Source organism: Natrix helvetica (genome assembly GCF_964273705.1).
Source record: "Natrix helvetica genome assembly, chromosome: 12".
In the NCBI taxonomy this organism is placed as follows: Eukaryota; Metazoa; Chordata; class Lepidosauria; order Squamata; family Natricidae; genus Natrix; species Natrix helvetica.
In genome coordinates, this window is record NC_138556.1 from 9,341,164 (window position 1) to 9,355,718 (window position 14,555).

The 14,555-nt window shown below is 46.4% G+C and overlaps 1 protein-coding gene across 1 annotated transcript in view; it reads right to left on the bottom strand.

Annotated features, from left to right (window-relative positions):
• PCSK6 (proprotein convertase subtilisin/kexin type 6) overlaps window positions 1–14,306 on the bottom strand; it is a 116,218-nt gene extending 101,912 nt beyond the window's left edge. The window contains exon 1 of the mRNA XM_081964814.1: window positions 14,060–14,306. Within this exon, the coding sequence (XP_081820940.1) occupies window positions 14,060–14,230 (171 nt within the window). The 5' untranslated portion in view covers window positions 14,231–14,306. The remainder of the gene's footprint in view (window positions 1–14,059) is intronic.
• Window positions 14,307–14,555: the final 249 nt, after the last annotated feature.

The following is a 14,555-nucleotide window of genomic DNA, read 5'->3' on the forward strand; positions in this document are numbered from 1 at the left end:
GACTCCAGGACTGGCCCATGTTTCTCTCCAACCTCCTCACTGTCTGAATCTGCTGCTAGTTCTGTTGGCGGGCCAGAAACAATGAGAACTTTTACGTAAAACCATGTTTGTCTGGGGTTCTGTGGGCAGTCAATGAAACTCTCCAAAGTCCTAGAAGACCCCAATGGATGTTCAAGCACTTCTGGTTAAATTAGCTCCCCAGTGTTTTTAATTCACTGACTTTTTAGATCTCAGAAACTTCTCCTTGTTAGTTCTACCATCTCTACTCCCATCTGCTTTGTAGGATGTGAGCTTTTGATTGATTTTTTCCCCCATATCCTGCTCAGCAATCTATGAGCTTTCAATTCCAAATACAGCAGTATATTAAGGGAACCAGATTTGTGTTGTTGTTGTTTTAAAATGTCTAAAACGATGAATGGGCACCACACAACTCACAGTCTTTTCGCCATAGCCAGTTGCACGGGGCTGCCACAAACTGTATCCGGGAATCTGTAAAATTACATATTTACATCTCCTCCGGAAAAAACAACAACAATTGGGCAGAATCAAAATTGATAGCAAGCAGCTTAAGCGGTTGGCTTAAGACTAAATTAAGCCAAAAAACTAGCTAACCACACAACCATCCAGCCAAGTAATGTGCATCTTCTATTTTAATCTGAGATGGAAAGAAGGTTTAGTCTTAGTAGTGTAGGAAGTTAAAACCCATCCCTCTACTAGAAAATGAAATATTTTAGGAAATATTAAAAGGGCAGAATATTTCCCCCTAAAAGGGAAGCCGGAGCTCATCCCCCGCCCCTTTGTCAATGGGCCATTAAGGCCTGAGCCAGTCTATTCTATATAACAAAGATCTACTTCCTTGAGGAGGACCCATCTAGCAAATAGAAACTCACCACATGGCACATGGGAAGATTACATCAGCCAGCAAGGCAAACAAGCTTGGGTCTCAGGACACCTTAGACAGTTAGCTAAGACTTCCCACCTACTGGGAATCTGACAACCAATAAAGAATACATTTCTTACATAGGAACAGGAAATAGAGAGGTGGGGCCCAACAGAGGATATAAAACTCGGGCTCTCTCAGCATCTTGGCCCTTTTCTGCTCAGGAGCTCAAGCCATATGATCCTGTTCAGGAGCTCAAGCCATGTTTATTTATTTTACTTCATTTATTTATTTATTTTAATTTGTCAACAAGTACAAGGAAACAAGTCGGAAAAACACATTAAAATGGTACAAATGAATGGATGAAAATAAGCAAAACACAGCCATAAACACTTACAATGGGTCAGTAGGACAGGGACGGTAGGCACGCTGGTGTGCTTATGCACGCTCCCTTAGGGACCTCTTAAGAAATGTGTAAGGTCCACAGTAGACAGCTTAAGGTAAAAAGTATGGGGGGTTAGCGAAACTAATAACACGATTGGGTAGGGTGTTCCACACATTTACTATTCTATTGCTGATGTGATCCTGCCCACCATTAAACCATCTTTCCAAGCAGTCTCCATATTTCCAGTGTCTTTTTCCCCACTTGGAACTGAACCCAAATGGACATTTCTTCCAACAGTAGCAAAGCATTTTAAAAGAATGGTCAATAAAGAGTCGGCTATTGGTCACAGTGGAAGGCAGTTTCTTTCTCAACCTTCCTGGGAAGTTCCTTCTGCAGCAGCCCAGCCTTGTAACCCCAGTTGTAGACTGGTTCACGATCCTTTTGCTCCTTTGCATTTCCGGCTTGCTCCTATGTTTCAGTAGACAAGAAACACCTCTCCCTTTCCCAAGTTGTCCCAGCAGGTTGAAGCAAGTCATGTCCACCACAATCCAAGGTCACAGGGATCAGTGTTAGAAGTTCTGTGAGATGGCCCTGCTGCTGTAATCGACATAACCTGTTTTTGCTTCGCGCAGGGTGGGCTTCATGCTTTATAATGTTATGGAAAATCTGAGTGTAGGCATGTATCAGTAAATCCCTCTCTAGCTTGACATCAGGAATGAGTTATCTTTTTTTTTATAACCCAACATATATTACTATTTGTGTGTACATACAACCCACATAAGCCAGTTTTTTTCCTTTTCTTTTAAATGCTTCTTCCCTTGTCCGTTTTGTTAGCAATTTATTTCTGCGGTATTACCTTCCTGATCCCCTGCTGATAGAGTTTACATTTTCCGGTCTTTATTATGTTCATTTAGTTCTAAACTCTAAATCTAGTTCTAATCTGCAATCCCCGGGGTCTTGGTTTTTTTTAGTATAAATTAAATTCATAAACAATCAAGGCAAAGGGAAGCGTTCCCAATTCCCTACCACCCGCAAAGAGATATGTCTGTGGTTCTCTGTATTTGTCACTGCTAAGTTCTAAATGCAAGAATGAAAATGCATCACTAACAAATGGGGAGGGGGGGGATAAAGGGCCAGAAAATAAGCAGCTGGAGAGGCCCGAAGAGGAGGGTAAAAAATTTGAAGGCCAAAGAAAAAGACACAGCATCATAGAAACAGAGTTTCTTTCAGGCGCAGATGTCTGCAACAGGACCTTATTTTAACAAACAGATGAAGAACTAATTCAAGGAAGGTTTTCTACAACATTGGAGGAAAAGTATGTGAGAAACCCAGCTGGAATTATTTCCAAACTCTGCTTGGAATCTTTCCTCCCTACCCGCCACACCAATTGTTTTCAATAACTTCAGCTGGTTGTTAGTCTAACTAATAGCCCATTTAGCCCAGGCCTATCTAATCTGGCAGGAGTTTTCAAGTGCCCAATAAAACATTTCCAAGTCATCTCATTAAACAGTCCTTTGAAAACTATATTGCCAAAGGGCTGCGGAGTGAGCATGCTGCAAGCTTTCCTTTTACAAATGAGCTTGGAACGGTTTTGATGTGATTGGTTTGAGCCTATAATGGCATGTGAACCCAAGCTGTGAGGCTTATTGTTGTGGCCCGTCAGTGGCCAGAAGAGCTGGCAGCAGAGTCAGACAGTGAGGAGGTTGGGGAGGAGCATGGGCCAGTCTTGGAGGCTGCGGAAGGCTTGGACGAGGGTGGTGCGTCGAAGGCAGAGATGGGGCCAGGGCCATCTGACAGTTCTCAGCTGCCTTCAGAGCTAGATAGCAGTGAGACAGAGGAACAGCTGGAGCCTGTTCCCAATGTGTGCATGCAGTCAGAAACAGCTGAGAAATCAGGGTCGACTTGGGAGTAAAGCCACAGGTGGACAGTAATTGGCCCCTCCCATAGGAAATAAAAGAGGAGCGAAGGGGAGTGGGCTTTTGCAGGAAACAATTCGTTCGTTCATTAGTTCGTTTCAGAAGTGTGAAGATCTGTCCGTGAATCTCAGCGACTCTGTGCCCAGTCTTTCCTTGCACAGCACTGTTTGGAAAATATTTACAAAGCAGCTTTCCAAGCTAGATAAAGTCTGTGGTCATAACTTCACCTTTGAAAGACTGTTTACCAGGTCTTTGCTGAATGTGAAAGAGAGGAATTCACATTCGATTAATAAAAGGGGTTTTGTCAGGACCAGGACTCTGCTTCGTACTTTTTGGGAAAGCCTAGGTCGAAACACTTATGACACAAATCAGGATTAAAAAAAAAAGTCATGTTGCAACTTAGGCTTGTTTAGCCTAGGCCAGGGGTGTTAAACTCAAGGCCCGTGGGGAACATCCAGCCGGCAATGTGGTTGGATCGGGCCCAGGGGCCGTCCTGGTTTCCCAGTGCAAAGAGGAAAGATCAGGCCAACATAGCTTCGGCCCGGTCTACCCAATGGGAAGAAACATGCTAGCACTTTGGGGAATGGCATCAAGCTGGCCATGCCCACCCAGTTGGCCACACCCACTCAGTCTGCTATGTCCACCCAGCCCCCCGAGTTCAACACAGCCCTGATGCTCCACTCAATGAAATTGAGTTTGATACCCCTGGTCTAGGCAGTCTCCAAACGTACAATTTTAAGTACCCGGATTCACAGCAATGGATATGTTTGAAATGGAATTTTGGAAGTTAAAGTCCAAGTTTATGGAGCCCATCTTGACGAAATCTGGCTGAGCAAGCTGCATGATTCCAGTTATCTTCTCTTTTTTTGAATAGGTTATCCGGTTTTCTCCATTGCTGCCTTCCAAAGATGCCATACCTTAACTCATTATCCGTAGCCAGCATGGCCAATGATTTGGGAATTGTGGTTCACTGTATCTATTGAGTCAAGACAGGTCAGTGTAGAGCTTATTCCCTTCTCCAAGGTGAGTCCAATCACTCAACAAATGAACACCTGTCCCAACATTCACTAGCATAGTCAGGAACCCTAATTAGGAACCAGAAGACCATGAATTCGAGACCTCCCTTGGTCCAATGACTCTCTCTCTCTCAGGTCAGCCCCCCTCCCAAGAACGTTATTGTGGGGAAAATGGGAAGAATATTGTGTATGCTAAGGGAAAGGGAAAGGTTCCCCTGCACAAGTATGCTACTCATTTCCAGCTCTAGGGGGCGGTGCTCATCTCCGTTTCAAAGCCAAAGACGTCCGAAGACGTCTCCGTGGTCATGTGGCCGGCATGACTAAATGCCGAAGGCACAGAGAACGCTGTTACCTTCCCACCAAAGGTGGTTCCTATTCTTCTACCTGCATTTTTACATGCTTTCAAACTGCTAGGTTGGCACAAGCTGGGACAAGTAATGGGAGCGGACTCTGTTACCCGGCGGTAGGGATTTGAACCGCTGAACTGTCGATCTTCTAATCAACAAGCTCAGCGTCTTAGCCACTGAGCCACCTTGATACAAAACCAAAGGCAAGATATAAATATCATCATGAATACCAACCTCATCCCAGAGCAACAAGATTTTTTTGCTGCTTGTAGTATCCTAGCTAATACTTCTAGTCCACTCTGAAGACAGGCAACAATAAGAAAGGGGGCACTACTCCAAATTTCCAACCACGTTCTTCCAAAAGACCAGCTAATATAATCAGCCATGTAATCAATTGGCCATGCCAATATTCATTTGCAAAAAAATAATAATAATAACCAGGACAGATAGCATCAATGGGGTTACTCAAGATTGTTTTGGCTTCCTAAGATGTACCAAAGTTCAATTCTTTTGCCTTTGTCTACAAACCATGTTTCAATGCCCCCAAGCCACCAAATCAGTGGGGCTGTGCTGAGGCTGTTTACGTCTACAATGGAAGAAATATTTGCTCTGTTTAACACCACCCCTGTTGTGCACATGGAAGGGTACAGGCTGCTCCGTTCCATGGAAATGGGGGACCTGTGCCAACCCCACTCAAATATATGCTCCCTGCCAGAAGGCTGAGGGAGTCATCTATCACTCTTTCCTGCAATTGGACATGATGCATCCCAGTTGAGGTGGCTCAACTCAAATGGCGTCATAGAGAGAAGGATCATCGTGAAAGTTGTACAATTCCACCAATTAATTCCGCAGGAACAGTAAAGGCAGAAGACTCTGGGTGGCACCTGCTCAGCATCAATTAAGAAGAGGTGAAAGCTTAAGGGTTCAGTTCCAGGAAGCCAGCCACCAAGGAACATCAGAGAAAAACAGAATAACAGTTGAAAGGGACCTTGGAGGACTTCTAGTCCAACCTCCTATACAAGCAGGAGACCTTACACCAGGGGTCAGCAACCTTAAACACTCAAAGAGACACAAAAGTCCTAACCGGAAGCCCCCCGTTCAATTCTGGAGTTGACTGGAAGTCCGGTTTCCCCACCATAGAGTGTCCTCCTAGCACGGCATCCTTTTTCCTCTACCTGTCCTAACCTATCAATTGTGGAGCTGACCGGAAAAAAACCCACCCCTTGCCATAGAGTTTCTCCCTGGCATGCCCTGCTTTCCCCCCCTCCCCCAACTGAAAGCGCCTCTCGATATTGTGGTGCCGACTGGTGACAGGGAGCCACAGCAGAGGGATGAAAAAGCCTGACCCCTGCCCGATACCATATTGGACAGATGGCTATCCAATCTCTTCTTTAAAAGCTCCAGTGATGGAAGAGCACCCAAAACCTCTGAAGGCAACCCGTCCCACTGGTTAATTGTTCTGACTGGCAGGAAATATCTCCTTTAGTTCTAGGCTGCTTCTCTCCTTGTTTAGTTTACACACATTGCTTCTTCTCCTGCCTTCGGGTGCTTTGGAAAATAGGTTGAACCCCCTCCCCCCCTTCTTTGTGGCAACAGCCATGACAACAGCAATGCTGAGATTCGATATTGTGCGTCCATCCTGTATCTCCTTGGACAGAGCGCCAAGCAACATTCATGGTTTCCTAACCTAACCACCGTGCTGCTTGTTCCCTACAATTATGGGCAGGCTATATTTGCGTCCGAAGACTTATTCATATTTCTCCCCTTTAATTTTGCAATATCAAGGCAGGGGGGAAGTAAAGATCTAAAGTAAAGTCTTCTTTTAGTTGAACTTGAGTCCTTCTAGATTCATGAACAGATTTATATCATTTCCTTGATAATGATTGTTGTTGTTAGTTGGGAAGTCGTGTCCAACCCATCGTGACCCCCTCGACCACATTCCTCCAGGCCTTCCTGTCCTCTACCATCCTCTGGCACCTATTTAAGCTCACGCCTACTGCTTCGGTGACTCCATCCAGCCACCTCATTCTCTGTCATCCCATTCTTCTTTTGCCCTCAATCGTTCCCAGCATTAGGCTCTTCTCCAGTGAGTCCTTCCTTCTCATTAGGTGGCCAAAGTACCTTCCTTCCTATTGTTTTGTTTTCTTAACTTCCCAGATGAGTTGACAGCCCTGGTATTTTCTGGTTGCCTCCAGTGCAGGTAATAATCAGATATAAACTGGCTTAGTTTTTAAAAATCAAAAAGTCAAAAGAAAAGTAACAATGCCAGAGTTAAACGAAAACCAAGAGCAAATTTGAAAATAGGAGACACTTTTAAGAATCATTGTTTTAGAAGCCAATCACTGCGGGCTTTGAGCACACTTGCCAATGGTTAGTTACATGTTTTTCTGAGTAACTTTCTGGCTTGTACAACACACTAAAGCATAAATTAACAATGGTTTTATACATTATCCCACGCAAACACATCCAAGAAGTTAGTGAGAATGACAGAGAACTGCCCCAGATAACTGTTATGTCTTTCTTTGCTAATGATATTTCAACACTGGTTCTCTACAATCTTAGCCTGATTTATTGCTGCAACCACACAACACTCAACAGCTTAACCAAAACGGAGTTATTCCAATTTCCTGGCTTCACACAATGTGCAGAGCTACAAACTAGCTAATCGCAAGGGATTGTGCAAACTCTGTTGTGTCGGTGGTCCTCCAACCCTCATCATCCTCTAGCTGCGATGTCAATTCTCCCTTACATTGCTGGCAGCATCTACTCTCTGGACCAGAGGAATGCCGTCAATATAGTTTACTTGGACTTCAGTAAGGCTTTTGATAAGGTAGACCAGTGATGGCGAACCTATGGCACGTATGCCACAAGTGGCACGCGGAGCCATTTGTCAGGGCACACGAGGCACTGCCCTGTCAGCTGGCCAGCGTGCATGCGCGCGCTGGCCAGCTGAGTTCACCTTTTTAAAAGCTATTTTTTGCCTTCCCCAGGCTCCAGAGGCTTTATAGGAGCCTGGGGAGGACGAAAAGAGCCTCCCCCGCCCCCCTGGAGGCTTCAGGGACCATCCGGAGGCTTCCCTGATGCCTTCGGAGCGCTTAAAACGACCCTCCGAGCAACCCGGAAATCACTTCCGGTTTGCTCGGAGGGTGGTTTTAAGCGCCCCGAAAGCCTCTGGAGCCTGGGGAGGGCGAAAAAAGCATGTAAAAATGGGGGGGGGGGGTTTCTCTGCGTGCATGCACACTGGGGGATTGCACGTTGCATTATGGGTGCGGCACGCCCGCACACGACCCCCCCCGCACTCCCCCCACTTGTGGCACGCGAGCCAAAAAAGGTTCGCCAGCGCTGAGGTAGACCATAACCTACTACTAGATAAAGTAGAAAAATGTGGGTTAGACAGCATCACCACCAGATGGATTCGTAACTGGCTGACCAACCGCACTCAACGTGTAGTCCTCAATGGAACTGCATCTACATGGCAGGAAGTATGCAGTGGAGTCCCCCAAGGCTCTGTTTTGGGCCCAGTACTCTTCAACATCTTCATCAATGACTTGGATGAGGGGATAAATGGGTAACTCATCAAATTTGCAGATGACACCAAGCTGGCAGGAATAGCCAACACTCCAGAAGACAGGCTTAAGATACAGAAGGATCTTGACAAACATGAACATTGGGCACTATCTAACAAAATGAAATTCAATGGTAAAAAAGTAAGGTCCTACATTTAGGCAAGAAAAATGCACAGGTACAGAATAGGTGGTACCTTGCTCAATAGTACTAACTGTGAGAGGGATCTTGGAGTCCTAGTGGACAACCATTTAAATATGAGCCAGCAGTGTGCAGCAGCTGCCAAAAAAGCCAACACAGTTCTAGGCTGCATCAACAGAGGGATAGAATCAAGATCACATGAAGTGTACCACTTTATAAGCCCTTGGTAAGGCCACACTTGGAATACTGCATTCAGTTTTGGTCACCACAATGTAAAAAAGATGTGGAGACTCTAGAAAGAGTGCAGAGAAGAGCAACAAAGATGATTAGGGAACTGGAGGCTAAAACATATGAAGAACGGTTGCAGGAACTTCTAGTCTATGTCTAGTTTAGTGAAAAGAAGGACTAGGGGTGACATGATAGCAGTGTTCCAATATCTCAGGGGTTACCTCAAAGAAGAGGGAGTCAAACTATTCTCCAAAGCACCTGAGGGTAGAACAAGAAGCAACGGGTGGAAACTAATCTAGGAGTGAAGCAACGTAGAACTGAGGAGAAATTTCCTGACAGTCAGAACAATCAATCAGTGGAACAACTTGCCTCCAGCGCACCAAAGGGCCTACCATCCTACTGTCCCCATTTATTTGTCCCCATTTCCTGTATTCATAATCCTGTTTACACATAGCTGTTACCTTATACATGCATGACAAAATAAATTAAATAAATAAATAGGAATCTAGAATTTAAGTCAGAATTTATCACCGGTCCTGTTAGCACCCAGACAAATTGATGAGAGAGAGAGAGAGAGAGAGAGAGAGAGAGAGAGAGAGAGAGAGAGAGAGAGAGAGAGAGAGAGAGAAGCAGTGAACCAAGAAACAGTCCTGAGCTCGCACAGAAAGCAATATGAAAAGGTTTTTTTAAAAAAAATCAAAACCTTCTTTGCAGCTGAAGAACGCAGGGATAAAAAAAAAAGAGAGACCGCAGGACATCCTGGGAGAATCAAAGTTCAGCAGAGGTCGTCGTAATGAAAACTCAAAAGAAACGCTGGAAAGAGGGTTTTTTTTTAAGCCAAGAATGGACAAGCTTTTTCTGAGTTTTGGCCAATCTGAACTGCAGTCCATTGACACCCGTAGATAAAATGTCAATTTTCAGCCCAAGGAGAGAATTGTACCATTCAGACAACCTTCCACCCAAACGTCTGGTAAAGATGGGTTGTTGTTTTTTTAAGAAAGTGGGAAGCCATAACCAACTGCAGTGTTTTAAGAAAAAGCAGAAAAGTATTTAACATCTGTGGCATATCTTTTTTTCTTCTTCCGCCCCACATTGGAGAGAACCTGGCCCCCTTCTGAGCAGCTGCTCTCTACTTGTTTTTTGCAACCATTGGTTTTGCTTTCATGTTGTGCCTTATGGACTATGTAAGAACTCACTCTCTCTCTCTCTCTTACACGGGAGAGAATTTTCTACAATTAGAAGAAGAAGCACCTCCTGTAATTACTATTGGTCCAAGGATTTGCAGTGCAGCCAAAGGTCCCATTTAAATCCAAGGCACTTAATCCCCTCCCAGACAACAGCAAGGGCTCCAGGTGGAAAACTGCATGGCATTATGGTTTGAAGGATACTTCAAACGTGAATTGATTGCTTAGATCAGTGATGGCTAACCTTTTTGCTGCCACGTGCTGAAAGCCACACCCATAATGCAATGTGTGCATGACCCCCCCTGCACGCCACGCCCCCCATGCATGTGTGCATGATCCCCCACGCTCCCTGTGCATGTGCCCCACCCACCCCTTGCCCATTTTTGGCTTCCAGGTTGGTGCAGGAGGCTTTCCAGGCCCAAAATGGGGCACGGGGCATTGCACGAGGCCTCAAAATGCAATGTGAGCACCCCCCATGCATGCATGCACACCCTCCCACATGCATGGCAGAGACCCGCTGGCCAGTGGGATGCACACGTACATGCGGGGTGGAGGTGGGGTGGGTGACGTCTGGTGTGCCCGCATGCCATAGGTTCATCATCACAGGCTTAGATATTTGCTAAGAACGTTCCCTTCTTTTCTGGCCTCCTAATCATGTGGGGAAATCATGTACATCATAACCCCTGATAATGTATCAGTGTCCTTGATAAAATAACTCAATCTTCTAAATTCTTTTTTTGCACATGCTAGGTCAACATAACTGCAACTTTACTGTCCCCATTCCCAAAGAGAACCTGGAGATGATCTCCAGAAGAAGAAAAAAGTCAACAAGATGGATGCTGGTTCAGAACATGGAATAAAGCTGCACTGCAAGAAATGAAAATAAATGACCTCCAATTACACACTGCCCGTTAAATAAATCAAGAAACTTTAACCCGGTGAAGTTAGCTGGACTGGACTCCCATTGTTCTAAAATCTGCAATGAATACTAAAACATTTGGGTTCTCCCCCTGTGATAAACCATAAATCAAAATGGCTAAACTACAAACAAGCTATCTTAAGGCTTAATGTTACACCTGATTCCAGCCACTGACCATAGCAATAGCACTTAGACTTCTATACCGCTTCATCGTGCTTTTACAGCCCTCTCTAAGCAGTTTACAGAGTCAGCATATTGTCCCCAACAATTCGGGTCCTCATTTTACCCATCTCAGAAGGATGGAAGTCTGAGTCAACCTTGAGCCACTGAGATTTGAACTGCTGAACTGCAGCACTGTCTGAAGACGTCTCGGTGGTCATGTGGCCAGCATGATTAAACGCCAAAGGTGCACGGAATGCTGTTCCCTTCCCACCAAAAATGGCACCTATTTTTTTTATTTCCCCTATTTTTACGTCTTTTTGAACTGCTAGGTTGGCAGAAGCTGGGACAAGTAACAGAAGCTCACTCTGTTATGAGGTGCTAGGGATTCGAACTGCCAATCTTTCTGATCGACAAGCTCAGCGTCTTGGCCACTGAGACACCGCGTCCCTTAGCCCATAGTATACCATAATTGCATGGATTGATTCTACAAAACACGCTCAGCTAATATATGTTTGGGTTTCAGCATGAATGCAGCCAGTAGCTGTACATTTGTATTAACAGCCTAACCTAACCTAAAGGATCCTCTTTAACTCCTAAATGAGATGGAGTAAAAGGGACACTATTAAAATCTGATAAATCTGCCAAAGGGGGATAAAATACCATACCGTAAAGAACCTCGAAAGTTCCCAATTTGCAGACATTTCATAGCCTTCCCCTTTTGTTCATTTGCTTCTGCCCCAACTCTCCCAAAATAAATAAATAAAGACACCCACAGAGAAATCAATTAATCTTATACATATTGCAGCTGGGAAGAAATATATAAATGGCTTTATAAATGGTATTAAATTGATAAGGGCATGTTTTGCTGGACAAAAATTAAATATTGATTCATTTCCAACAAGCCATCCCCTCTGGAATACGTCTCTGGTTTATTTTTTCCTGGGTTATTTCCCTCCCCCCTTTTTTCCGCCTTTTCCTTTCAGCTGTCGTGTTCTAGCTAAGTAATTACCTTTTGTGTCCTCTCCCATTTGCAAATCTCGACTCCTAGTCCCTTGGACACAAAAGTCCTCTGCAAAAAGTTGAGGTTGAAGATTAGAAGTTAATTGGCCCTGAGCCAAGGGGAGGAAGAATGGTCAGGAAAAAAAGCTTAGAGATGTAGGGAGTCGGGGGGGGGGATCTATTGGAAGAGCCCCAAATTCAGCCAAGGAGGTGGATGGGTGTGGGGTGGGGTGTATGTGTAGTAGGAACTGGGGATAGTTTAGCCAAAGTAGAGAATAGTAGACACTGTCATCGTTCCTAAAAACCAACAGAGCCCTCCCAAAGGTGCTTTTTCAAAAGACAACTAGACTTTCTTGGGGTTTTTATTTCTTTGAAAACATTTCACTTCTCGCCCAAGAAGCTTCTTCAGTTCTAACTCTACTTCTTCAGTTCTAACTCAGTTCTAACTCAGAACTGAAGGAGCTTCTTGGATGAGAAGCAAAACTTTTTCAAACAGGGAAAAATACACACACACACCAAGAATGTCCAGTTATCTTTTGGAAAAGCACTTTTGGGACAGGCATGACCTGGATGGTTGAGAATCTCCAAAGACAGCAGAGTCCTCCTTCAAACCTCAAAGAAGAATGTAACATCCATCTAAGAAACAACCTGAGACATAATCTAAGTTTGGCCGTAGAGGAGGTGGGTTCCAAAACCTCAGCATCTCTTCTTCAAGCCAAGAATCTGCTTGTGCTGGAACAGATAGAGGCGCGCAGGTCCAACTCTCAAGATGGCAACGCGCTCAACTAGAAAATCTCAAGGTGGCATTTGGCCAGTCTGGAAAGGGGTCTTTGGTCCAAGGCATTCAGGCAGAAATGGAGAACTGTCAATCTTACACCTGTCTAGCATTATCAATACAACACAAGGTCTGACCTAAGCGTAGTACACAAAATTATCTGCTACAACGCCCTACCTGTCAACAACTACTTCAGCTTCAACCACAATAATATGTGAGCAAACAACAGATATAAACTCAAGGTAAACCGCTCCAAACTCGATTGCAGAAAATACGACTTCAGCAACAGAGTGGCCAATGCCTGGAATGCTCTACCAGACTCCTTTGTTACATCCCCAACCCCCATAATTTTAACGTATCTACTGTTGACCTCACCCCATTCCCAAGAGTACGGTAAGGGCATACATAAATGCTTCAGCATGCCTACCCTCCCTGTCCTACTGACTCCATTTATTCGTACCCATTTACTGTGTTCATATTTATGTTTATACTTATGCCTGTTGTCTTTTACATGTTTGACAAACCAAATAAATGTTCCAAAGCCGAAAAGGATCCGGCCCTAGTTTGAAAAGTCAAGCAAGCTGAATAGGATGATCAATGTTTTCCTAAGCTAAAATGCCCCCTCCAGCGGGCACAGGATGGGTAGGAGGCGCTGGGCTTCCACCCAAAGAAACATCTGCTATCAATTTCTTCCAGGCACCCATCCAGTCGGAGAGAGAGTCCTTCTGGCTTGCAGCAGGCAACAGGCACCGCCGGCTTGCAATCAATGGGGCATCGAGCGGACAATGGGGACGCACGTTGGGGAGGGTCGGGATTAAAGCCCAACCTGTCGCCCTCCATCTCCGTGCCTGCTCAGAAAGGAAGCGGCCCCGGCTGATGCAGCGGCTGGACCTCCCCGAGTCGACTTGGCGGTCAGGATCACACCCCGCGCCCAGGTTTTAACCTCGCCAGACTTAGCAAAGAAAAGTGGGGGTTAAAAAAAAATATCAGCCCGGACAAGCGATCTGGTTCTCCCTTGCAAGGAAGGAGAACCATGCCTTCAGCCTCCCGTTCCGATCGACCAAGGATCTCGTTCTTTCGCCTCCAAATCGGATCGGGACGGTTTCCACTGCTCTTCCCCCGGTTTCCACTCCGCTCGTCGCCTCTTTCACAGGAGAAGAGGGGGGTCGCGGGAGAGAACGCAAGTGGGAAAGTTCTTGCGGGAGCGCAGCGCGCGGAGCAATTGCGAAAAAGTGGGGGGGGGAACCAGGTTATGAGGGGAAGGAAACCAGGTTAGGGGGAGAGAAACCAGGTTAAGGGAAAGGAGACCACGTTAGGGGGAGAGAAACCAGGTTAAGGGGAAGGAAACCACGTTAGGGGGAAAGAAACCACGTTAGGGGAGAGAAACCAGGTTAAGAGGGAAGGAAACCAGGTTAGGGGGAAGGAAACCAGGTGAGGGGGTGATCTCTCCCATCGACCCTCCACCCCTTCCCACGACCCCTCTCTTTCTCCCTCCCTCCCTCCCTCCCTGGACTTGCAGCCCCGCGAAAGTTGCGCGCCTCACCTGCCCGAGGTTTAGATAACCGTAAGCCGAAGCCAGCCGGTCCGCTTCCCCGGGGCCCCCCAACACCCGCACGGCCCAATGGTTGGTGTAGTAGACGCTCCGGGAGCGCCTGGCCGGCAGGGAAGCCGGCAGCGCCGCCAGCAGGAGCAGGTAGGTTTGCCAAGAGCGCATGGCGGCGGCGGTGGCAAGGGAGTCCGCGGGCTACCGGGAGCGCTCGAGACCCCGCTTTGCCAGTCCGGCGAGAGTGAATGCCTTAGCCCGCCGGTGGGTGGAGCCTCGACCTCTTAAGGCGGCCGCAGCCAGCCGGGAACGGGGGAGGGGGAGGGGGAGGGTGGAGACCGGGCTGGCGGCCTCCCCCGTGCGGGAGTGGAGCTGCGTCCCGGGATCCCGGACAAGCGGGCGTTCCTCTCTGCTGCCCGCCTCGGAGCTGCGTTACCAGGGATGCTGCAGCAAAGAGGACGGGCTGCTGCTGCTCTGCTGCTGCTGCTGCGGGCAT